Source organism: Dasypus novemcinctus, chromosome 12, assembly GCF_030445035.2.
Source record: "Dasypus novemcinctus isolate mDasNov1 chromosome 12, mDasNov1.1.hap2, whole genome shotgun sequence".
In the NCBI taxonomy this organism is placed as follows: domain Eukaryota; kingdom Metazoa; phylum Chordata; class Mammalia; order Cingulata; family Dasypodidae; genus Dasypus; species Dasypus novemcinctus.
In genome coordinates, this window is record NC_080684.1 from 108,150,913 (window position 1) to 108,175,021 (window position 24,109).

The 24,109-nt window shown below is 57.9% G+C and overlaps 1 protein-coding gene across 2 annotated transcripts in view; it reads left to right on the top strand.

Moving 5' to 3' along the window:
• Positions 1–24,109, top strand: part of TBC1D22A (TBC1 domain family member 22A) — a 361,556-nt gene that overhangs the window by 244,468 nt on the left and 92,979 nt on the right. For both annotated transcript variants that reach the window (XM_058308954.2, XM_058308955.2), the window contains exon 11: positions 3,252–3,379. In XM_058308954.2, coding sequence (XP_058164937.1) covers positions 3,252–3,379 — 128 coding nt within the window. The remainder of the gene's footprint in view (positions 1–3,251; positions 3,380–24,109) is intronic.

The following is a 24,109-nucleotide window of genomic DNA, read 5'->3' on the forward strand; positions in this document are numbered from 1 at the left end:
CATAATGAAGTTCCTAAATGAAACTTACACCGACCACTTACAGACACCAGGCTCTTAACACGCATAGGGCACCTACACGCACCGACCACTTACACCAGGCTCTTACACGCACAGGGCACCTACACGCACCGACCACTTACACCAGGCTCTTACATGCACAGGGCACCTACACGCACCGACCACTTACACCAGGCTCTTACACGCACAGGGCACCTACACGCACCGACCACTTACACACACCAGGCTCTTACACGCACAGGGCACCTACACGCACCGACCACTTACACACACCAGGCTCTTACACGCACAGGGCACCTACACGCACCGACCACTTACACACACCAGGCTCTTACACGCACAGGGCACCTACACGCACCGACCACTTACACATACCAGGCTCTTACACGCACAGGGCACCTACACGCACTGACCACTTACACACACCAGGCTCTTACACGCACAGGGCACCTACACGCACCGACCACTTACACACACCAGGCTCTTACATGCACAGGGCACCTACACGCACTGTAGCCTGGGGCTGAACTCAGGGCTCGGAGGAGCTTCCTTCCCACGAGGACGGCGCGTCTCAAGGGCGGCGCCCCAGGAAGACCTGGGCGATGGCGCCTTGTCTGCCAGCCGGGGACTGCGCCTCTGCGCACGGGCCACTGCCTGGTTGTGCAGTGGCACCGAGACAGATGTGAGCAGACATAACGCAGGGTCAAGTCCAGTGTTGTAGCTCCGTTTAAACCTACCCAACACCCTGTCCTGATGCTTAGCGTGGTGATCTCAGGTGCCGGCGATCGGCTGCCGTCGGGATCAGTTGGGGTTTGCGCGACCGGTGCCGGCCAACTCTGAGGATGGCGGGCAGGCTGCCTGGCCTTGGTGCTCTCCAGGAGCTGCGGCCCAGGCTCGCGAGGAGGCAGAGGGCCGGCAGGGACCGGGAGGCCAGGGCCCAGCCCTCCCTGCCTGGTTCTTCCCTTCCTTGGGGGCCGTGGCAGTCTCATGCTGTTTATGAATTGTAAAAGCAGATACTGGATTGTGTTAAAGTCAGAGGTTTCACTTGCACATGACTGAACTATGACTAGGGCTTATGATTTGGCCACCTCTGTAGGACATCAAATCCCCAACCCTTTGGTGGGCAGGGACTCAGAGAAAACAACACGGCCGAGGAGAGTCAGAGTTCTGGATGCTGGTGCCCTGGGAAGTGAGCACGCAGAGAGGAAGAGCACAGAGGAGGCAGGCAGGCCGGATGTGCCAGGGCAGAGGCCCGGGCCCTCACCCACAGCCCGGGGTTTGGAAGAGGGAGCGCCAGTGCCCAGTGCGCAGGCGGAATCTCAGTGAACTCTTAGCTCTGTCCTCATCACTCGTGGGGACGGTCGGCTGTGGACCATGCTACGTGCTGGTTTGTGTTTGATGTGAGGATACCATTTTGAATCCCCTGGTGACACCTGCCCACCGTGGCCTGCTTGTTGTCGGCTGATGCGAGCACGATTGGTGCACAGCACCAGCCTTTCCACCACTCGTTGCTCTAGAACATTCTACTGTTTTAGCTTTAGTGAGGAAACCAAAAGAAAAAGGAAATAAAAGCCAACAAACACCTGCATACTGCCATCGTGAAAATCCCTCGGGGGAGAGGAGCCGCCTGCCCGTCTGTCTGTGTGGAGCTGGAGGAGCCCCCGCTCAGCGCCCCCGCGGCCGGGCCCTCCCTGGCCCCTCCTGGGCCTGTGCTGGCATCGGGCGGGGCTGCCTCGGCCGGGCGCCTGGGAGGTTGTCGCCGTGGAGACGGCGTGTGGGGCGTGGGCACAGGCTCAGGGCCCACGGGCTGCCGGGTGGAGTCGGCCTCCTCGGGTGCTGCTGGGGGCTCACCCCTCTCCAGCAGCCTCGTGAGCTGCTTCGCGGTCTGTTCTGAGCCAGGGGTGCCCAGGGCGGCAGCTGGGTGGGGGAGGAGCGGAGCAGGGCAGGTCGTGTTCCCATGCGCGGGAAGGCAGCATGCCCGGGTGCCTGCGCCAGCGCCACGGGCCTCCCCGGGAAGCCGGTGCGCCACCTGGCCGCTCCGTGGTTCCCCCAGTTATGGGTCTCGGAGGCAGGGGCTGATGGCAGGCTGGAGTCCTCCCTCCCCTCTCCTGCGCCCCAGTTTTTGCCTGGAAAGCCTTGTTTCTGAAATGTTACTCGTTATCAGGAATATGAGAAAAGCAAACCAGGAAACGGGAACACAACTTCTCTTTTCATTTGCTGTTTCTAGAACATTCTTCGGGAGAACTGAAGGCTGTAAGCTGCTTCCCGGGTCACTTAGGGCAGCCTGTGTGGACTGTGAGCCTGAGGGGAGGAAGGTGTCACTGAGGCAGGAGGTCAGCGGGCCTGCGAGGAGGCCTCTCGGAGCTCTGGTGGCCCAGCAGGCCCCCCACCTGGGCGGCGGCCGCTCCTTCTCCTAAACCAGCTCCCGCCTCCTGGACACGAGGAGGGCAGGGACGGGTGGGAGTGCTGCTCTCCCAGGTCCCAGGAACCAGAAGCTTCTGGGGACTCCCCAGGCCTTTGCCCGCAGGAGGCCGCAGCCCCGCGGGCGCCCAGGCAGGGAATGAGGGCTGCCCCTCGCAGCTTGACGGAGCGAACGGTTTCAAGGCTGAGAGGAGGGGACGCTGTGCTCTGTGGGAAGACGGGACCTGTTCTTTCCAGACCGCGTCTCCATGGCTCCCCAACCCTGGGATCTACAGGCCACTTGGCCCAGGGCCATGCCCTGCTGTCCCCTCACCAGTTCGGCCTGGGGGCGGCTGCTGCGTTTGACCTGGTGCAGGGGGAAGTCGGCCTCTGTCCTCCGGCTGCCCCTGAGCCCTGCCGGGGCTGGGCCTCCAGCCTGGGGCTCGTGGAGCCGCCCCGGGGCAGGGGCCACAGGCAGTGGCGGGTGTGACCCAGCTCCCCGCCGCCTGGCCTGTCGGGTGGTCTCTGTCAGAGCCAGTCCTCATCTGCAACATGCTCCTCTTGCCGGGCTGTGGGACGCGCTTGGGGGGAGCGGCTGATGTCACTGTCATCATCATCGTTGTCGTCCGTCTTTTTTCTCAGGGAATAGTCCCGGGAGCTGCAGTCTTCCCTTAACGAAGCTCTTTCTCTGCCCTCTGGGGGCCGCGGGTTGTGGCTCCCTGGTTGGAGGAGTGGGCATCGGAGGTGGGCAGGGAGCCCTGGGCCCACATGCCCTGGCTGCCGGCGGGCCTGGCGGCTCTCCCTGACGGCCGTGGCCTGTTTGTCTTGTGCAGAGCAAGTCCATCGGCACCTGGAGCAGCACGAGGTGAAATACCTGCAGTTCGCCTTCCGCTGGATGAACAACCTGCTGATGCGGGAAGTGCCTCTCCGCTGCACAATCCGCCTGTGGGACACCTACCAGGTGAGTGCTCAGCGCCCTCGTCCTCGGGGCCTGCGGGACACCTGCCAGGTGAGTGCTCAGCGCCCTCGTCCTCGGGGCCTGTGGGACACCTGCCAGGTGAGTCCTCAGCGCCCTCGTCCTCGGGGCCTGTGGGACACCTGCCAGGTGAGTGCTTAGCGCCCTCGTCCTCGGGGCCTGCGGGACACCTGCCAGGTGAGTGCTCAGCGCCCTCGTCCTCGGGGCCTGTGGGACACCTGCCAGGTGAGTGCTCAGCGCCCTCGTCCTCGGGGCCTGCGGGACACCTGCCAGGTGAGTGCTCAGCGCCCTCGTCCTCGGGGCCTGTGGGACACCTGCCAGGTGAGTCCTCAGCGCCCTCGTCCTCGGGGCCTGTGGGACGCCTGCCAGGTGAGTGCTCAGCGCCCTCGTCCTCGGGGCCTGTGGGACGCCTGCCAGGTGAGGGCTCAGCGCCCTCGTCCTCGGGGCCTGTGGGACGCCTGCCAGGTGAGGGCTCAGCGCCCTCGTCCTCGGGGCCTGTGGGGCGCCTGCCAGGTGAGTGCTCAGTGCCCTCGTCCTTGGGGCCTGTGGGGCACCTGCCAGGTGAGCTCAGTGCCCTCGTCCTCGGGGCCTGTGGGGTACCTGCCAGGTGAGGAGGCTTGGTGCCTCCTCCATGGGGAGCTTGTGGGACACCTGCCAGGTGGGTGCTTGGTGCCTCCTCCAGGAGGGTCCCCAGGGAGCCGGGGCCCTGCCCCCCAGCCCCTGCTGGTGCTGCCCTGCCCCTGTGTGGTGCATTTGATTTTGCTCCAGAGTGTTCTCTGAGTTGAAATAAGGTCTTGTAAAAGCCCCTTTCTGTCATTCTTGTCACCCGAGTGGATGTAAAACAGGGAGAAAGAACTTCAGGTAGTTGTATTTGTAGCTGGCTGCTATTCCAGTGAGGTGCCAGCTAGCGATTTACATGCGGAGAGTGTCCTAGGAGTCTGGTGAGTAATATGGAAAGCTCCAGGCAGGTCTGAGTTACTTCTGCCAAGAAAATTCACACTCAGGGCTCACACACGGGCCAGGTTTTGAGTTACTTGAATAAAGGTTTCTTAAAAATCACTGACACATTCAGTACAATAGGAAATTTTCTACTGTGCACCAATTTTGATGAAATTCATTTCTTCAGGAGATTGAGTTTTCTGGAACAAACCACCCTTGTTCCCTTGCGTCCCGTTGCTTATTCGCACACCTTTTTATTTTGTTTGTGATGTTTACTGGAGGTGCAGACGCATGGTGCCCTAGTGGGCACCGTTACGTGGGATCAGGCTCCCGTCTCCACAGGGTCCTGAAGGAGACAGCTCAGGTTCTCTTCCTTACCCTTCGCGAGGCCAGTTTTTCCTGCAGTGAGCGTCACGATGCCCCTTCGTGGGCTGCGCTTAGGGCCGTGGGGTGGGGTCCCGGGACAGGAGGCTTTCGTAAGGCAGCCTGAACCCTGCCACTGGATGGGGTCTGGCATCAGAGCCTTTTGCAGGGACCGCCAAGAGGATGGCGGTGGATAGGCGGGAGCCGCCTGGGCTTCTTGGCTGCAGAAACTGGTGCCGCCCAGCGGCTTGGACTCCCCCAGAGCCTGTATCTGCTGGTTGGCTGGCAGCACCTGGGCATCTGTGGCCCTCCCGTCTCCTGGCTGTGCACATGGTGGCATCTCCCCCTTTCTCTCCTGAGTTCCGTTGACTTCCGCCTGCTGCCCCTCCTGTGGCTCCTGCGTCTGTCTGACTTCCCCTCTGCTGCAAGGGCCTCTGGGAGTCGGCAGATGTGGGCCCACCCTTCCCTGAAGGCACGTCCTTCAGTGCTCTCACCCTCCAGCATGTGGGCCGAGACCAGGAGCCTGTGCAGGCCGGGCCCACAGGTCAGCCCTCCATGGACCGCCTCCATTTTCCAGCTCTTACAGGTGCCACACAGGGGCTGGGCCTCGACTCTGGGCGTCTGTGGGCTCACGGCTCTGAGGCCAGAAGTCCAACGTGGAGGAGTCGGCTCTCTCTCTGTTCTACGCGGCCTTGCCGCAGGCCTCGGGGTTCCTGACTTGTGTCCCACGGCAAGGTCTCCTTACTTTCCTGGGTCCTTGCTGGCTTCCAGCCTCTCCCTGGGCCTTCCCGGCCAGGCCTGAGTTTCTCCTGCTTGTAGAGGACTGCGTGACCCAGTGAAAACCCTCAGCCCTTGCTGGGCCACGCCGCGACTGGAAACCACCCCTTCAGGAGGTCGTGGGCTCACCCACGCCAGTGCAGGCGGAAACCTGTGCTTCTGGGGTCATAATCCAAGTGACTGCGGGCAGCTCAGAGCAGGGGCTCCGCATCTGGGGCTTTCCAAGCGGCCGCTGTCCACTTGGCACTTCCTCCTCTGTCCCCCGTAAAGGGCAGATATTGTCCTGGTGATGTGTCCTCCTCCTGGGTGGGCTGCTGCCCTGCTGCCCTGCTGGGCCTCCTTGGCAGCCTCCGGTTCTGAGCTCGTTTCCTGCTGTGTCGTCTGGAGTGACCCCCTGAGCGTGGGCCTGGGGCTGGCCCTGGGGGCCTGTGCTCAGCTTGTGCGTTCCAGTGCAGTTTGCTGGAGGAGGTTTTACTGGCCAGTGCTTGTCGTCCCAGTCCCCCTTTGGTTTTGCTTATCCATGTGCTTAGCAGCTTCGGGATTTCTGGCCGGTCACATTTGTCGGGCCGTCAAGCCTCCCTTGACCGTTTGGGTAAAGGTGTGGTCAGGCTGAGCTGCCGGCCAGGTCGGCCCGTCTCTGGTTTCATGGGACACAAATGGAGCATCCTGGAAACGTGACCGCTCCATGTGCGTGGCCCGGCTGCTCCAGCCGGGCCCTCCCCTCGGCACACACAGAGTTCCTTGTGCTCCTGTCCCCATGGAGCGGAAACTGGGCGTTAAGCCAGTCGCAGTTTGAGGAGCCGGAAAACGGACGTGCCCGTCCGGGGCCCTGCGCCGCTCGGCCCCCGCACCCCGCAGGCATTAAGGCTCTCTGCACAGCGGTGGCATCTTCCTGAGCTAATTTTCCTGAATGTAAACCCCTGCGAGCTGACTGACTTGCACCATGGACTCCTGCTTGAACTGATAGTACCCTGGTCTTGAACTTTCCCTGTCTTAAAAACCGCTTTACTGGGCCAAGCAACCGTGGAGTCATGTTGTGCCTTTTGGCAGTGGAGGTACGTGGTGATCGTAGGGGAGTGACCCGGTGGTTACTTTCCCTAAACTGGAGTGTTCATTAACGGGCCATTACACATTCTGGGGACTCTTCAACTCCTTGCAAGTGGACCTGTGTCAACAAAGGGTTGTAAGTACCTGCCTGGTCTCAGGCCCAGAGCTGAGTCGTGGCCTGGACATGAGTGGGCTCTGTTTAAGCGTGAAGAAGGGTGCTGGGAAAGCAGGAGCGTCCAGGAACACCCAGACAATGGGCTCGGGCCCTCCTCTCGAGGGGCGCGCCTGGCGGGTGCAGGGGCTGGATGTTGGGGAGCCCCGTGTGGGGGGGGCGGGGTGGTCCGCCCAGCAGCAGACACGGGTGCCGGCTTTGCCTTGATGGGCTGCCGACTGAGTGAGAGGGAAGCCTTCAGGTTCGGCTTGCTCGTTGCTCTGCAGCTGTGGGGTAGAGTCGTCAGTTCCCAGTTCACTGCCGTCAGCAGTTCAGGTAGATCTGCTCTTGTTTGATTATTTTTTCCTGATCCTTGCTCCCTGCCTCTAAGCCCCTTTTCTAATGTTTTTAGGCATGTCAGGCCTCGTGTAAAGTGAATAGAGGGAGACCCAGGTGGATGGGGAGGCGATCAGATGGGTGCTTCCAGCCTCAGGCGGCTCGGGACTCCTGCCAGCTGGGCCCCCTTCCCCCGGGCCACGGCGCTTTTCCCGAGCCCAGAGGTGGAACTGGCGCTGGAGAAGAGGACGGAGCAGTCCAGGGGCAGTTCTGGGCTCCCGCGTCCGAGGAGGCGGCCTGCGGGTTCATCCGGTGGGATGGCCTTGTGCCAGGCTGTGCGGAAAGCGCCTGTGGGGGCAGGCGGGAGCTCGCTTGGCAAGGAGGATGGGTCAGGGAGGGGGCAAAGCCTGGAGGCAGCGCCAGCCCTCCCCCTCCCTCACAGGGCCCAGGGCGCATCACCCCTCTCCCGAGGACAACGGGGCGTGGCAGCACCTGTGCTTCCCACGCAGCGCCTGCAGGTTCCTTTCTCGCCAGCCGTGCTGGGAGTTTGGGCACGAGTCCATCCGTGCTGCTCGGCGCAGCCTCGAGGAAATCCACCTGTTCTAGTGCGCCGTGGCCTGCGTAGACTCAACTCCGAGGGGACCCCCGTTCTGCGCTCCAGCAGCGTTTCCTCGGGCGTGCTGGGAGTCAGGGCGGCAGCCCTCTGGTGGCTAGCCCCCTCCTGCGTTGGAGCGCCGCCCACTGCCCGAGGCTTCCACGCAGCTGGAGAAGCCACGTCCAGACCAAGCTCCCCGAGGGAGCACTGATGCCCTCAGCCAGAGAGCTCAGCTGCGGCCCCGCGCCTGCTGCCGGGAGGGCAGAACCACCGGGGCTGAGGGCGGTCCCGCGCCGGCTTGGGCGGCTTCCGGGTGGGTTTCTGTTCTTCCTGTGTGTCCCCAGCCATCTCCCCACCGCCCTCGCCACATCCTCGCTCCCAGGGTCGGCTCAGGGCATGGCGCCAGTGGTGGCTGGTGCAGCAATGGGCTGACGCTGCAGCTGTCGGGCACCCTGATCTGGAGTTAGGAGAAAGCTCTGGCAGGGCCGGGTTCGCCTTCCTGTATTCCGCCATGTGCCGCCGTTCAGACCCGTGTCCCCCGAGCGGCACAGCGAGCCTTCCCTGCTCACTGCTGCCTGGAGCGCGGCTCTGCGACGCTGTGGGGCCGTCCCCCTGGTGGTGCCGGAAGGACGAAAGCAGCTGAGAGCTCTGGGTGCTGTGGAGTTGCTCTCTCTGGGAGGGCCTGTCCCCGGAGGCCGCGCTGGAGCTCAGCCTGCAGCCACGCACAGAGGGGCTGGACGTTCACTGGCGGGTTTTCTTGTTCCTTATTTTAGTTCAGAAATAAGTCCATTATTTTAAAGGTCACGAGTAGAAGAGAGTACAGGGCCACGCTCACGGCCACCTGTGAAGGGCCCTGTGTCCAGCCGCCCCCGCCAGAAGGGCCTGGCCAGGCTGCGCCCTGGAAGTCGCTGCGGGACAGGGCTGCGGGGCGCTTCCCAGGCCTCGGGGCAGCAGCGTTCCTCCTCCCTGACGCAGCCTTCGCCCCTAAGTGCTGTGGGTGCTGCTCCCTGTCCCTGCTCAGGTGGCCGCCTGGCCCTGGCTGTCCTCTGGCCTGGACTGTGCGTGGCAGTGCAGTAGCCCCCCGTAGGAAGAGGAAGCAGTGACGCCTCCGTGGGGTCATGTGAAGCAAACTCACTGCTCCGAAGTAGAAACCCAAGACTATAAAAGGGAAGAGCTGGGAACAGGGTATGTGCTGTCCTGTTGGCCCCGGGGAACCCGAGCAGCCCTCAGGTGGCTGCTCCTGAGTGCCGCAGACAGGGAGCGGCAGAGCTGGGGGTGCGGGCAGAGCTGGGGCGTGGGCAGAGCAGGGGGCGGTGGGCGGCCGAGCCCCAGAGCCAGCGCGGCGCGGACCCTGCCTTTGCCACCGCAAGCCTCTTCTCGCAGTAGCCCTTGGTGGCTTGTCCTCTCTGCGCCATGGCGTGAAGGTTTCTCTGCAAAATAGAAATGACTCTCCTGAGCCCTTTGGGTTCATGGGTGGTTGTGGATATCCCATGGTAGGGTGGCTGCCACACAGCACCCATTCCTGATGAAGGCTTTGAAAAAGTTAGGGAGAGCAGGAAACTTCCTAAACCTAATAAAGGGAACATATGAAAAGAATTGCATCCAGCATCCAAGTGGAATCTAAGCCCCCTCTTGATATAGATGTGGAGTGGACACAACCATTCCAAGGTCCACAGGATAGAGGAATAGAGTATGGATTAGAGTGGACTTACTGATAATCTATTCATGAACTATTGTGGTTAGTAATCGAAGAAAATGTGGCATTGGTGTGGAGAAAGTGGCCATGGTGGCTGCTGGGGGTAGGGAGTGGGAGGAAGAGAAGTGATGTGGGGGCTATTTCGGGACTTGGAGTTGCCCTGGGTGGTGCTGCAGGGACAGTTACTGGACATTGTATGTCCTCCCATGGCCCACTGGGTGGACTGTGGGAGAGTGTGGGCTATGATGTGGACCATTGACCATGAGGTGCAGCGGTGCTTAGAGTTGTATTCACCAAATGCAATGAATGTCTCGTGATGATGGAGGAGATTGTTGTTATGGGGGGAGGAGTGGGGTGAGGGGGGTGGCGGGTATATGGGAACCTCATATTTTTTAAATGTAATATTAAAAAAATTTAAAAAAAGTCAATGGCTAGTGTTAAACATAACAGTAAGAGAATAAGTGCTTTCTGACTAAGACAGGACAAGGCACGAATGTCCTCCCTCAACACTGCTACCCAGCATCGTACCGGAAATCCCAGCTATGAGTGCCTGAAGCCAGAAGAAAGCACGTGTCAGGAAGGAGGAAATAAACCTGGCTTTGTTCACACAGTGCATGACTGTGTAGAAAATCCCAATCTACAAAAAACCCCTCCTGGAATTGCTAAGTAGCAGAGCAAGGTCATCATGTATAAGGTCAATAGACAGAAGTCAGTGGCTCTCCTGTATACCAGCAACGAAAAACTGGAATTTGAAATTACCACTCCCCCCCAAAAAAAAACCCCCAAAAAACACATTTGCATTCCCCCAAAATGAAGTACTTTGGTATAAATCTACATAAAATGGATAGGATCTGCATGTGGAAAACGACAAAACGCTGATAAAAGGAAGCAAGAGAGATCTAATTAATGGAGAGAGATTCCATGTTCGTGGATTAAAAGACTTAATATTGTTAAGATTTCAATTTGTCCAAGCTAGAGCTACAGTTTTAATATAATCACAATCAAAATCCCAGCCAGCTATTTTTTAGGTTTCGACAAACTGATTCTGAAATTTATACAGGAAGGCAGAGCTAGACTCACCAGCACAATTCTGCAGGAGGAGATCAGAGCTGGGGGACGGCCACTACCTCCCTTCAAGACATGCAGGAATGACCTGTGCGAGCACAGACGCACAGATGATGGGACAGAACTGAGAGCCCAAATGGGCCCACACAAATAGAGCCAACCAGCTTCTGACCAGGGCAGGAAGGCAGTTGAGTGGTGAAAGGACAGGCGTTCACAAACGCTGCGGGACAGTTGGACGTCCATATGCGGAACAATAAAAAAGACAGAGACCTCACGTTTTCACAAAAATCAACTCTATTTGGGTCCTGTATCTTCAGGTAAGATATAAAGTTATGAAACATGGAAGGAAACAGGTGGAAATGTATGTAGCCTTTGGTTTGGTGATGAGCTTTTTGATATATCAAAAGCATGGTCCATGAAAAACCAAAATTGATAAAGTAGATTTTATTAAAATTAAAAACTTTTGCTATGTGAAAGATACTATTAAGAGACTGAAAACACAAATTATTGGCTGATAGAAATATTTGCCACATATCACATACCTGATAAAAGATTCATATCCAAACTGTACAAAGCTCAACAATAAAAACACAAGCCACTTAGATAGAAAATGGACAAAAGAGCTGTATGGACAACTCACCACAGCAAAGGTACAGATGGAAGTAAGTGCATGAAGAGATGCTCAGCAGCATTTGTCATTAGGGAAATGCGAATTAAGACCTCGGTGAGATACTGCTACACACCTGTTAGAAAGGCTGAACTCCAAAAAAATGGATACCACCAGTCGCTGGGGAGGGGGAGCCCCAGAACTCTCCTTCATTGCTGGTGAGAATGCAGAATGGTGCGGCCATCATGGAAGATGGTGTGGCCGTTTTGTACGAAGCGAGTTTTACTATACTGTTCAGCAGTTGCATTCCCAACTGGTTTGAAAACTGGTGTCCACACACATACCTGTGTGCACATGTTCAGGCTAGCTTTGTTCATCCTCTCCAAAAACTACAAGTAACCAAGAGATCCTGCAGCAGGTGGATAAAGTGCCGTACATCCCTATGAGGGAGTATTGTTCAGTGATGAAGGTGAACTACTACCCAAGTCCTGCATGCACGGTGACGAATCTTAAGTGCATATTGCTAAGTGACAGCAGCCACTCGGAAAAAATTACCTGCTGTCTGATTCCCTTTGTATGGTGATCTGGAAAGAGTCGAGCTATGAGACGGCAGACAGACTGCTGGTTGCTGGGGACTTGGGGGAAGGGAAGGATGAAGCACAGGGTTTCTAGGACAGCGAAAATATTCTGTATGCTATTGTGGTGGTGTATTTGTGACACTGCACACTTAAACCAAAACTCAGAGGAGTTTACAGCACAAAGGGTGACCCTTAGTGTATGCAAATTTAAAAAATCAGGGGTTGAGGGGATCCCAGGATGGGATGCGTGCCATGCAGGCATGGAAATCTGACTAAATGGCAAATCTGGGAAATTACCTCGCTGAGGGGCGGAGAGGAAAGGCACTGACTTAAGTAGCTTTGGAAATGAGTGGAGTGGGTGAAACCGAGGGCCAAGGAACCTGTGTGCAGCACTGTGTCCTAGTCGGGAAGTCGCGCCTCCCAGGGCCCCGGGTCAGGGTTCTGAGGCTTGCGGTACAGGTGGGTGGCGGGGGCCGGCTTCTTCCCTCGGAGTGGGAGGGAACGAAAGCAAGGGGGCGGCTGGGGTGATACCTGACGTGCTGCGGTGGAGTTGGAGGCATCGGAGTGAACTCCTTTTAGCTTAGTGTGGATACAGATTCGTCAGTGCAGAAGCAGTAAAGATGCGGCTCTCTGGGCTGTCGCACACACCCTCCAAGCACCCGGCTCACAGAGCTCGGCTCCCCGGGCTGTTCTCCCGTGACCAAGACTCACAGGTCCTTGGAGGATCAGTGGATTCCAGGCCCGGGGCAGAGCTTGTTCTGGGGCTGGGGCGAGACAAGCCTGGAGCTTATTGTAGTGCCAGAGAGACAGGAAGTGCTCGGAAGCCCGCAGCGATGGGGTAGGTGGCAGGGACCAGAGGCCTCCTGGACGAGCGCCCAGTGCCAGCAGCATACGGCTGAGCAGCAGCACCCACGCCGTGGTACTCGATCACCACCCAGCGTGGAAAAGGTGTGCCCACGAGCCCAGGCTCTTACTGTGAGTGGGTGAATAACTAGTGTCCAGCACGGGCAGCTCCTCTGCAGGGCAGTTCCAGATGCTCACGGAGCGCGTCGCCCTGCGAGGTGGAGCATCGACTTCTGAGCCTCGGGTGTGGCCTGCCCACAGGCGCATCCTTTCCGAGAGGGCCGTGGGGAAAGCACGTCCCTCAGTGCGTCACCGCGGGCAGCACAGCGCTGGCAGGGCACGGCCTCCGTGAGTCATACCCTGAAGGGCCTCGGCTTCCCGGGGAGCCTGTGTGGGGAGGCACCTGTTGGCATTTGAGCCGGTCACAAAAGTGGCATCGTGTTCCTGCTGGGAATACCCCTTCCCTCCTCTTGTACCTCAGCAGACTTGGATTCTCCCTTAGGCTCCGGCCGACGTTCCGTCTGCAGGAGGTGCAACTCCCCCCGCCCCCCCCCCCCCCCCCCCCGCTCTGGCCATGGATGGGGCTGCCTGGGCTTCCTGCACGGCCGTGGCATGGGTTGTGCTGCTCTCTGAGCATGTGTGCAATTCTTTTTTCTCCCCCAAGGCAATTGTTTTTAATCTTATGGACCTTATTTGTATAATTTCTCCTTTTCTTTTTTTTGCATTGGCTGCTGGGATGCTCACGGATATACTGCTAGACTACAATGTATAGAACTTTTAGGTGTGAATTTTATGCCAACTGTAACTGTGGCTTCAACTTCCTTTTGTTTTTTGTTTTTTTTAACATTTGTTACAGTTGATCAACACCTATTGAAGCTGTTACTAATCATGGCCTATAGTGTACACTATGGTTTTATACTTTGCACCATACAATTTTATAGGTTTTGACAAATGTACAGTGGCCTGTATCTGTCATTGTAGTATCTTGCAGAAGAATTCATATATCCCAAAAATGCCCCCATGTTGAACCTTTTTTCCCTCTCCCTCCCCTTAGAACCTCTGGTCACCACTGTTTGTGTCAGGAGGTATCAGGGGTTGAACCTGGGACCTCATACATCGGAAGCAGGTGCTCAACCACTGAGGTCCCCAACCACTGCCTTTGTATCACCATTACAACTTCTTCCATTGCTAGAATAATCATAATTCTACTTTATTTCGTAGTTGCATCCCCTCCTTGAAACAAAGAATGTTTGTTCATTCCTCAATCTTAAGAATTTTGGGGCGGTGGACTTGGCCCAGTGGTTAGGGCGTCCGTCTACCACATGGGAGGTCCGCGGTTCAAACCCCGGGCCTCCTTGACCCATGTGCAGCTGGTCCATGCACAGTGCTGATGCGCACAAAGGAGTGCCGTGCCATGCAGGGGTGTCCCCGTGTAGGGGAGCCCCACGCTCAAGGAGTGCGCCCCATAAGGAGAACTGTCCAGCGCCAAAGAAAGTGCAGCCTGCCCAAGAATGGCGCCGCATATATGGAGAGCTGACATAAGATGATGCAACAAAAAGAAACACAGATTCCCGTGCTGCTGACAAAACAGAAGCGGACTTCAGCAAATAGACACAGAGAATAGACAACCGGGGTGAGGGGAAAGGCAAGAGAAATAAATAAATAAATCTTAAAAAAAAAAAAAAAGAAAGAATTTTGGGATGATGATGCCCATTCTGCTTCTGATCGAGAGGGGCTTAGATCCCACTGGCAGATGGACGAAACTGTCTTACTTGCAGTTGTAGATACTCTGTTTTTTGGGGTGGGCCTTGGCATCATCCTTTTGTTAGTTGTCCTGGGTGAGTCTGATGAACTGGAGAGTAGGTATTGGCTGCAACGCTGCTGAGATTCAGGGCTCAACATGGAAAAGCCAGAAGATTTCAGATTTAAATAGAATTAAAAACAAGTCTTTTCCCAACCCAGAAAATCTCTCCATAAAGGTGGAAGAGAAAGAAAAACAATTTGTTAAATCAGCATTAATCAGAATGGGGTGCATCACAGGCAGCCTGCCAAGGCCTTGCAAAGGCAGAGCGGGCGCCCCCGGGTGGCTGAGCAGATGCTGCCTGCTGCAGACCCTGTGCAGGAGGTTTTGGAGGCAGATGTACATTTTGGGGCTTTGGCTCCAGCCCACATCCCTCAGCCCCCAGAAGTTATGCTCATCTCTTCCCAGGAAACCAGAAAGTGGATTAGAGACTGGATGGGAAGAAACCCGAAGGCGAGCTTCCTTGACGACATCTCAGAGACGGAGGCCTTCCTGCCTGACGAGGTTGCCAGGGGACCTTTCCCTCTTAGAAGGATGAAGAAGAGAGAACCGAGCGTCCCCGGTGTTCAGGGGAGGGGGAGGAGGACGGCGCTCCCTGACGTCCAGCAGGGAGAGCCACGGCCCTCCTCACTACCTTAGGTTTGCATCTGCAGACGCCTGGAGTGGAAGTGCCCTGTGGGCCCCTGGCCCTCACCCCCGTCGCCTGTCCTGCCTCCCACCTGTCTCGCTCCTGCCCCGGCTGCCTGGGGGCCACGGTGGGCCTGGGCCACCCCAGACACTGCCCTCTCCCCGTCCTCTGTGCCGTCCCCATGTCCTGGGGCCTCCTTCCTGGCTGGCAGGGGCGAAGCTTACACAGGACAAGGAAAGCCAGGCACCCCGCACAGGCCGGTCGTGGGGCGTCGTGGTCAGCGTTGACCTTGCCCTTGTCACTGTCCCTTCCTCGCCCTGGCCGAGTCCGCCTTGGCGTCTCCTGAGCGAACGGTTGCGACTCGTGCTCCGCTCCCGCCCTCACGTGGGAGGGAACCCTCGCCCCTGCTGCCGCACCCCGTCCTTCTGTGTGAAGGAAAGACTCTCGGTGCCGTGTAGGCGCTCGTCTTCACTGAGCGGCATGAGCTGGGCGGTGCCCCCTTCAGAAGGGGGTGGGCGCTCCAGCAGGGCGCATGCCCGGGCAGGTGCGGCGTGGCCTGGGGGGCTGCTCGGGCAGCTGGACGCGGCGCCTTGTGCTGTGCTGGCCCGCCTGACGGAGGTCCTGAGTGCTCCACGCGGCGCTCACCTGCGGTTCTGAAAGGCGCGCTGTTTTCTTCAGAAGGCCAGCTGTGTTTGTCTTCTAGAAAACCCCCTCTCAGGACGGGGGTCCCTCCTGGCAGTGCCCAGCGCAGGCCGCCATTGATTGTACTTCACACTCCCAGCGCGGCCCAGGCAGTGGCGGCATCTCGGGCTGGCTTGGTTTGCAGCTTCCGCTCCTGGGTCCTGTGCCTGGGCCCCTTCCCGCAGCTGCCAGAGTGCTGGGAGGATGCGGCCTTGGCAGTGCCTGGTGCAGACATGGGCCTGCGACCGAGGCCCTCCCCTCCCTGCTCACCTGCCCAGGTGTAGATATGGGCCTGTGACCGAGGCCCTCCCCTCCCTGCTCACCTGCCCAGGTGTAGATGTGGGCTTGTGACTGAGGTCCGCCCCTTCCCCACTCACCTGCGGGTGCAGACGTGGGCAGAGGTACTGGTGTGGCCTTCAGTCCCCTTGTCTTAAGGGGGGCAGAAGCCCTTTGTGTCTGAGCTACCTGCTTGGTGTTCTGGGAGTGGACACACCTGGTACACTGTTGCCACCTCTTCACACAGGGGTTTCTGCCACAGTAGCTGTTACCTGAGTCCTGGGACACAAACTGTCGGCTCTTGTGGGTCCCACTGAGTCAAGGAGGAGACCAAGGGAGCTGCAGCTCAGCCTGCCCCTGAACAGGATGTCCACACCTGAGCAGGATGTCCACATCTGATGGGGACGTTCAAGTGTGGGATCTCCACACTTGAGCGGGGTGTCCACAGCAGGGGACCTTCCTGGGAGGCGCAGGTCCAGCGGGCTGGAGAGAACGCCCATTTCCCTTGGGTGGAGTCTAAGAGGCAGGAGCTGGAAACTCACTTCCGGGTGGTGCTTCTTACTGGCCAAAAGGCATTAGAACATCAGCCACGTCAGCCGGGGCGGGCAGGGCAGAGGGTGGTTCTGGCCTCCCGCTTGGGGACTGGTGCCCAGCCGCTCCCCTGCGAGGTGGCCGCGGGCCTTGCAGACGCCGTCTGAGGCTAGCTCCGGGAGGGGCTGGGCAGGGCAGGTGCCATAGGAGCTGGTGAGTGCCGGGGGCCCCGAGGCACTCAGAGTCCCGCCAAGCTCAAGCCAGGCACTGGCTGTGGGGCCGAGAGCCCGTCCCTCTTATCTCACACCCACCTTTCGTCTGAAACGGAGTAGTGGGGCTGGTGACAGCACGAGGGTTTGTTCGTTCAGTCAGCGAGAACCTGCTGCTGGCAGGCGGGGAGCTCGGCACCCTGACTTCAGGTGCACCGCAGGCCCGGCCCATGTCCGCAGGCAGCATTCAGACCAGGGTGGGACAAGGCTCGGGGGGTGTCTTAGTACTGGGGCGGGCCAAAAGGATAAGTGGTTTTGGGGTGTGTTTTGGACAAAATCAAAAAAATAAAGTTTTAGCTACTAGGGACTAACTAGCTGTTAAAGGAAGAGAGAGTTGCAGCAGCTGTCAAAGAATGTGCTACTGCCCTGAGGCGGAGCCCTGAGGCGGAAAGAGGACGGCCTCCTCGGAGAGGGAGGGAGGGCGAGCTAATCCTCGCCCTGCCTGAGGCAGCTTGGGCATTGGAGGGCTCCAGGGAGGGGGGATGACACAGCTGCGTTTTGGGGAAACAAGCCTATGACTTCGCGGAGGATCCTGGATTCAAGGAGCAGGAAGTTGACTCGGGAGGAAGGAGTAAGGCAGGAAGTGGGAGTCAGGGCTGACTCAGCAGGACCGGGTATCGGAGGGTTAGGGAGGGTAAGGATATGGCTGGGAACCCGAGGACCCTGGCTGAGGGCTGGGCTCCCTGGGATGTGCTGTGACTGAGGTGCAGGGCTGAGCAAAAGCGCCTGGAGCCAAGCGGAGAGCGGAACCTGGGCTGGAGCACAGAGAGGGCGTGCGGGAGCGCCCAGAGGGTCGGGGACGTGGGCCAGTGCACGTGAAGGCGGGACCACGTGCTGAGGCCCAGCCAGCAGGGCGGAAGTGGGAGCGGCCACATGTGGAGGGCATGGGATCACGGGCCAGGGCAGTGCGGTCCTGTCCGGTGTTCTCTGGTGACGCTGGCTCATGTGGCTGGAAACATGCCTCGTGACTGAGGAGCTTCCTTTATCTTTCCAGGTAGGGAGTGGCTCCCGCACTGGGGGCGCAGCTCTGGGACATGGAGTCCACAGGGCAGCTTGCTGGGAGGGCAGTGCTTGCCTGGAGGTGCCTGGAGGTGCCTGCAGTGAGCAGCAATATGGCAGCTGCCTTAGTTTGCCAAAGGCTGCCAGTGCAGAAAGAGCAGAAACAGGTTGGCTTTTATAAAGGGAACGTATTTGGGGTAAAAACTTACAGTTCTGAGGCAGTGAAAATGTCCAAATCAAGGCATAATAGGAGATGCGTTCTCACCAAAGTCAGCCGCTGGTGGTCCTGGAGTCCCGCCACGTGGCGAGGCCAGCTCGGGGTCTGCCGGCCGCTCTCGTGCCCTGGAGCCCAGCTGTGGCGATCAGGCAGCGCCTTCTTGAGCCTCTCGGCTCCTCTGTCTGCAGCTGTAGGCGAGCCTGGAGAACATGGCAGGGTCTTTGTATTCTCAGTTTACGTAAGACTCACCAAGAGGGCGGAGACCCTCTCTGGGTGTTGCCTCACTGATGGAGTCCAGCCCAAAGCAAGGGATCTGATCAAGGTCCCTTAACTGGATTTGGTGCAGGCACAGGCCCCACACCCACAGGAATGGGTTAGTTCAAGAATGTGTTCACAGAATTCAGACTGTCAGGTGGTCCTTGATGGCCATGGATGGGTGCCTCGGTGGGGTGGGCGGAGCCTGGACTCAGCTTGGATTGAGGTGAAGCCAGGGGACCTCTGGGAAGTGTGGCTGTAAAGGGAGATGGGTAGAAAGGGGGCATGGGAGGGGGACCCCAAGCTAGTTGAAGCTAATGAGAGAGGGAGGTGAAGATGGCCAGGAGGTGTGGCAGGGCTGGAGGTTCAGAGAAGGGCTGGTGAGCGCCATGGCCTCATGCCTTCTCACCGACATCCTGGTTACAGGCATGAGTCTGATCTGGCAGTGGGTGTTCAGAGGGCACACCTGTGCACGGAGCGTGAGACCCAGGAGCTCCCCCGGGGCACACACGGGGCTGTGGCGGGCTGGCCGAGGAGGAGGCCACCCGTTTCCTTCTGGAGCTGCCACCACCCTCACTGCCTTATTTACAGGTAGCTTTTATTTTACTTTATATTATTTTGTTTGTTTTTAAATGCATTTAAAAAAACAGTTTATATAAATGTTACACAAAAAACAAGGAGGATTCCCAGTCACTCCCCCTCCCACACTTTTGCACATTAACAACATCCTTCATTAGTGTGGTACATTTGTTATAATTGATGAACACATATTGAAGCATTGGCACTTAGCATGGTTTATAGTTTACATTATGTTTTACTCTTTGTCCTGCACAATTTATTAAGTTATGACAAAATATATAATGTTCTGTATCTATCATCGCACAGTCATTCAGTACAGTTCCAATGTCCCAAAAATGCCCCCATATTATACCTCTTTTTCCCTCTCCCTCCCCTCAGAACCTCTGGTGGATACTACCTCCACATCAATGATAAAAGTTCTTCCATTGCTAGAATACCTAAGTCTATAGCAGAATAACAGTAAGTCTACTCCAGTCATTCATTCCCCAGTCCTGTGGATTCTGGGATGGTGATGCCCACTCCACCTCTAATTGGGAGGGGGCTGTAATCCATAGGGTCAATGAATGGGACTCTTGCTTGCAGTTTTAGACTCTCTTAGTTCCTTGGTATGGTAGTTGTCCATCATCACCTCCTTGTTAGTTGTCCTGGGTGAGTCCAATGAGCTGGTGAGTAGATGTTGCAGTTCTCTTGAGATTCAGGGCCCAAATGGCACATGGTCAGCCCAAAGATTTAGGTCTCTTGGACATATACTTATCAAGTTTAGTACTAACTAGTTTCAAAAAGAAGGAGCAGAAGAGCCATGAAATTATTACCAGTCACCAACCAGCAATGCACCTGCAAAAAGACCTTGACCAAAAGGGGGAAAGGGTAAATACAAATGAGTTTTTATGGCTAAGAGATTTCAAAGTGAGTTGGGGGGTCATTCCAGAGGTTATGCTTATGCACGGCTCAGCAGGATCTCATTGACTGCCACAGTAAATATTGCCTGAAATAGCTGGGCTCCTGAGGGTTCTGGAGACATCCAGACACTATAGTCAGGGCAGACAGCTCAGGAGTTTTGTTCCCTGCCAGCGGGCCCTACTTTGGAATTGATGCTCCCAGTGTGGCAGAGTTGGACTCAGCAGTGGTTTCTCTGCACATGGCTCTTCTGCTCCTTCTGTTTGAACCTGTAGTTAACACTACACTTGATAGGCGTATGTCCAAGAGACCTAAATCTTTGAGGGGAAACAGATTAGGCACAGCTTTATGGAAGTTAAGCAACACACTCTTAGACAATCAGTGAGTCAAGGAGGAAATTACAAAAGAAATCAGTAGCTACCTTGAAACGAATGAAAATGACAACACAACATATCAAAACCTATGGGATGCAGCAAAAGCAGTGCTGAGAGGGAAACTTATAGCCATAAAGGCCTATATTAAAAAAGAAGAAAGAGGTAAAATCAAAGACCCAACTGCACATCTGGAGGAATTAGAAAAAGAACAACAAACTAATCCCAAAGCAAGTAGAAAGAAGGAAATAGTAAAGATAAGAGCAGAGCTAAATGAAATTGAAAATAAGAAAGCACTAGAAAAAAATAAACAAAACCAAAAGCTGGTTCTTTGAGAGGATTAATAAAATTGACAAACCTTTAGCTAGACTAAGAAAGAAAAAAGAGAAGATGCAAATACATAAAATAAGAAACAAGAAGGGGATATTACCACTGACCCCACAGAAATTAAAAGTATCATGAGGATACTTTGAAAAATTGTATGCCAACAAGATGGATAACTTACAGGAAATGGACAGCTTCCTAGAAATAGTAGCCTACGTTGATGAAAGAAGTTGATGAATTCAGCAGACCAGTCACAAGTACGAAAATTGTCATCAGAAACCTCCCAACTAAGACGAGACCAGACGTCTTCACAGGTGAATTCACCCAGCCTTCCGGGAAGAAAACCGCCAGTCCTGCTTCAGCTCTTCCAGCAAGGAGAGGCGGAGGGTCTGGCTCCTGTTACAGTGGTCCCTCTCCTCCCCCTGGAGCCTGCGCGGCGTCCAGCACACAGGCGCGGCCGTGAGGGAAAGCCTCCTGGTGTTTCCTCTCCTCTGGTGGTTTTTTGGGAAAGGAAAATTTCCTTCTGCCACATGTGTCCTACCAGGTGACTCCATTTGGCTCAAGGCCTTTATTAAATTCCTCTCTGCTGCGTGTAGAAGGCCACCTGAATTCTAATTACGATGCCGGCCCTGCTGTGCTCCGGTGCGTCTTCACTCCCTTTTTCCCATGCAGGACTCGTCGTTCGTCCCGGGAGGTGGGTGGGGAGCAGGCCCTCCCTACCTCTCTGCTTCTGCAGTGAGGCTGAGCTCCCGAGGGCAGGGCCACCGCACACCTGTGCGAGGGAGGGCTCCCCGTCAGAACAGGTGACCTGGGGGACACCAGCCAGGGCCGCGTCCATGCTGCGCCGTCACAGCTGCTGTTGCTGTGGGCCTCTTCCCTGGGCGTTTACCCTGGCGGGGCGAGGCCTTCGCAGGAATGGTGTTGACGGTGGGGCTCAGCCGGCAGCGCAGGCCTGCCGTGGTGGTCAGCTCTGAGCAGGAGAGCAAGGTCGTTCTGCAATAACTTCCCTGAGCCCAAAGGAGGCATACCTGGGGATGACAGGTATCTGTCCATCTGGCGGTCCACCTGCCCACCCACCCTCTGCCCACCTGCCCACACACCTGCCTGTCTGCCCACCCCCCACTGTCCTCTGAAATCTGCCCTGCTGGTCCGTGTGAGGCCCCGGCTGGGACCTGCGCCCCACGGCATGCGTGGAAGCTGTCTGTGCCCCGGGACTCAGCCCGTGTGGGAGGTGGGCACGGGACAGGCAATTTCCCCCCCCTGCAGCAGTGTGGTGGCAGGCGAGGGGGCGGGGGTGGTGCTGGGGTGCGGCAGGAGCCCTCTCCTCCCTGGGCGTGTTCAGCAGGACCTTGAGGCCGAGCTGCAGTCTGGCAGGTGCAGGTGCGTCGGGGGGCAGGCCGGAACACAGTCTCCGGGATGGCAGTGCCTGTGTCAGGGTGGGGCCGGGACAAAGTGGTGCTCGGGAAGTTCCTGTTACAGGACGAGGACGAGGGCGGCTGCTCAGAGCAGGGAGGGATCCAGGCCAGGACAGGTGGCACAGGGCACTGCATGAGGCCTGCCAGGACTTGGGTGCTGGCGGTGCTGAGCAGCTGGACTCTGCTGGGCTGCACAGAGGCTGCCCGTGCAATCGTCTGTGCTTGCATTTCATCTGCGGAGAGCCCCACTGGCCAGCTGAGCCCCCCTCCTGCCATGGGCCCTTGGCACTGTCCTGGGCACCAGCACTCCTGGCCCCGTGGCGGCACGGGGGCAGGAGAGTGAAGGGGCTGGGTCCCTGGAGGGTGCAGGAGGCCTGCTGGAGTCAGGGCCTGGTGGAGGTGGGGGCAGGTGGGGGCAGGAGCCCGGGAGGGACCTCGCCTCCTTCCCCGGGGGGCACCCCAAGTATGTCCTTGGGCAAGTCTGGAGCCAGGTGGCCATGCTCGGAGGCTGGCCTGGATGGAGGGCAGCGGTGGGCAGGGGCGCTGCGTGGACCCAGGCACTGCCCGGTGTTGGGGGAAGCCACCCCTCAGGGCGGAAGGCCGGGCGCGGGGCAGGGTGCATCCTGGCCTGCCTTCGGGCTCCGTGGCCCCTTGCTACACCGGGGAGGCTTGCTTGCTCATCTCCGAGCCCCTGCACGCCGAGGCCTGGGTCTGAGGCCCGGGCTGTTCATCTGCTCAGGCCCCTTTCCTGCGGGACTCGTCCCCTGCCGACTTGGGCCCTGGGCCTCCTGTCTCTGAACACGGGTTCCGGGTCCCGGATCAGTAAGCTGTGCCCCTCGCTGGGCTGGGAGGGCAGGGGACCCGCAACAGTGTCCGCGCCGCGCAGGGCTGTCCTGACGACTGCAGATCTGACTTGGGCCTCCGCTCCCGGGTGCCGGCTCCTAGGAGGGCGCCTGCGCCTTCTGGGCACCAAGGCCGGGGCGGGTGTTGCACTGTAGGAGCCTGGGTGTCAGTGGGCAGTGCCCTGGAGTCGGGGTCCACCTGGGGCCTCCCGTGCAGCCCCGGGGTAGGGCAGGGAGGCCTCTGCCGGCCGCTCCACCCCCGTGCCTAGGCGAAGGCCCCCATGGCTCCTGGACTGGCTCCCCAGTGCATCAGGAGGCACTGGGACAGTGGAGTGGGTCAGTCTCGTAAAAGCGGAGAAGCAGGGCTCTGGCAGTGGCCTTTTCCTGAAACCTTTAGGATTTGCGGGATCCGCTCTTCGTGCCCGCCCCCTGGGGAAGCAGGCATCGATGCCTGGCCGCTGGGGAAGGGGCTGGGCACGAGAGGGTTCTGGGGCCTCCGTGGCTGCAGGTAGTGCCTGGGGCGGCTGGCAGAGGGCGAACCTGCTGCTGCAGAGCGGCAGTAGCGCGAGGTCCCTGGGAGCTGCCGGCGGTACGGGAGGACCACGGCTGGCTTGCGTCTCTGAAATTACCGCATTGTCCTGGCAGAGTGTACCTGGGGCGAGGAGGGGCGGGCTCCTTCCCGGGTAGGCCTGCGCCCTCCAGCGTGCTGGGCCAGGCGGGTGGGGCCCGAGGCCTGTGGCGAGCGCCTCCTGGAGAGGGGTGACTGCTGGTGGCGGCCGGGAAGCCAGCCCGTCCTAGACTTCATCAACACGGGGTGGCAGCCAGAAGGCAGAATTGTTCTTACAGCAGGAGCACACGGTCGTGCCTGTTTCTGAATTGATAGCAGATGAAATAATGTTGTTTCTTAGAAGGTACTTGATGCGTCCCTGTAAACTGCAGCTGCCTGGCGCCTCGTGGCTGCCCGCTGGGATGCCATGGAAAGTGGAGGAGGGACCGGCCGTCAGGCTCTGCCCCTGGGCCCTGGAAGGTCTCCGGAGCACAGGTTTCTCCAGGAGCACCGAGGAGTCCCCTCCGGTCGGAAGGCAAAGGCCTCCCAGGTTTCCCAGGTGTCTAGTCGGCGCCCCGTTGCCGTCACGCAGAGGCGTGCAGGGCTCGCTCCAGTCGGTGGCATTCGACCAGCCTGAATACGTTTCTTTGTATCTGCACCAAAGCAGACCAGAATTCTTAGCAGATTCGGTAGTTGAATCTAATGGCAATGGCGTTCTCTAAGAAGATTAAAGAGTTCTTTTTCAGTAGTGAAAACACATGTAAAACAAAGCACCATTGTTAGCAAGTGAGCTTTTTGAAGACTCTTTGCTTCCATTTTATTCATTTATTGGTAACCAGTGGCTTTTTTTTCTTTTCCTTGAGTACTGGGATGGGGGATTGAATCTGGGACCTTGCGTGTGGGAAGCTGGCACTCAACCACTCAGTCATGTTGGCTCCCCTGAGCCAGTTCTCTTTTTGTTGTTTTTTTTAGGAGGCACTGGGGGACCAAACCCTGGACCTCCCATGTGGGAAGCAGGCGCTCAACCGCTCGAGCTGCGTCCGCTGCCCTCCAGTTGGTTTTTGAGGGCCCCCCACCTGCCAGGGC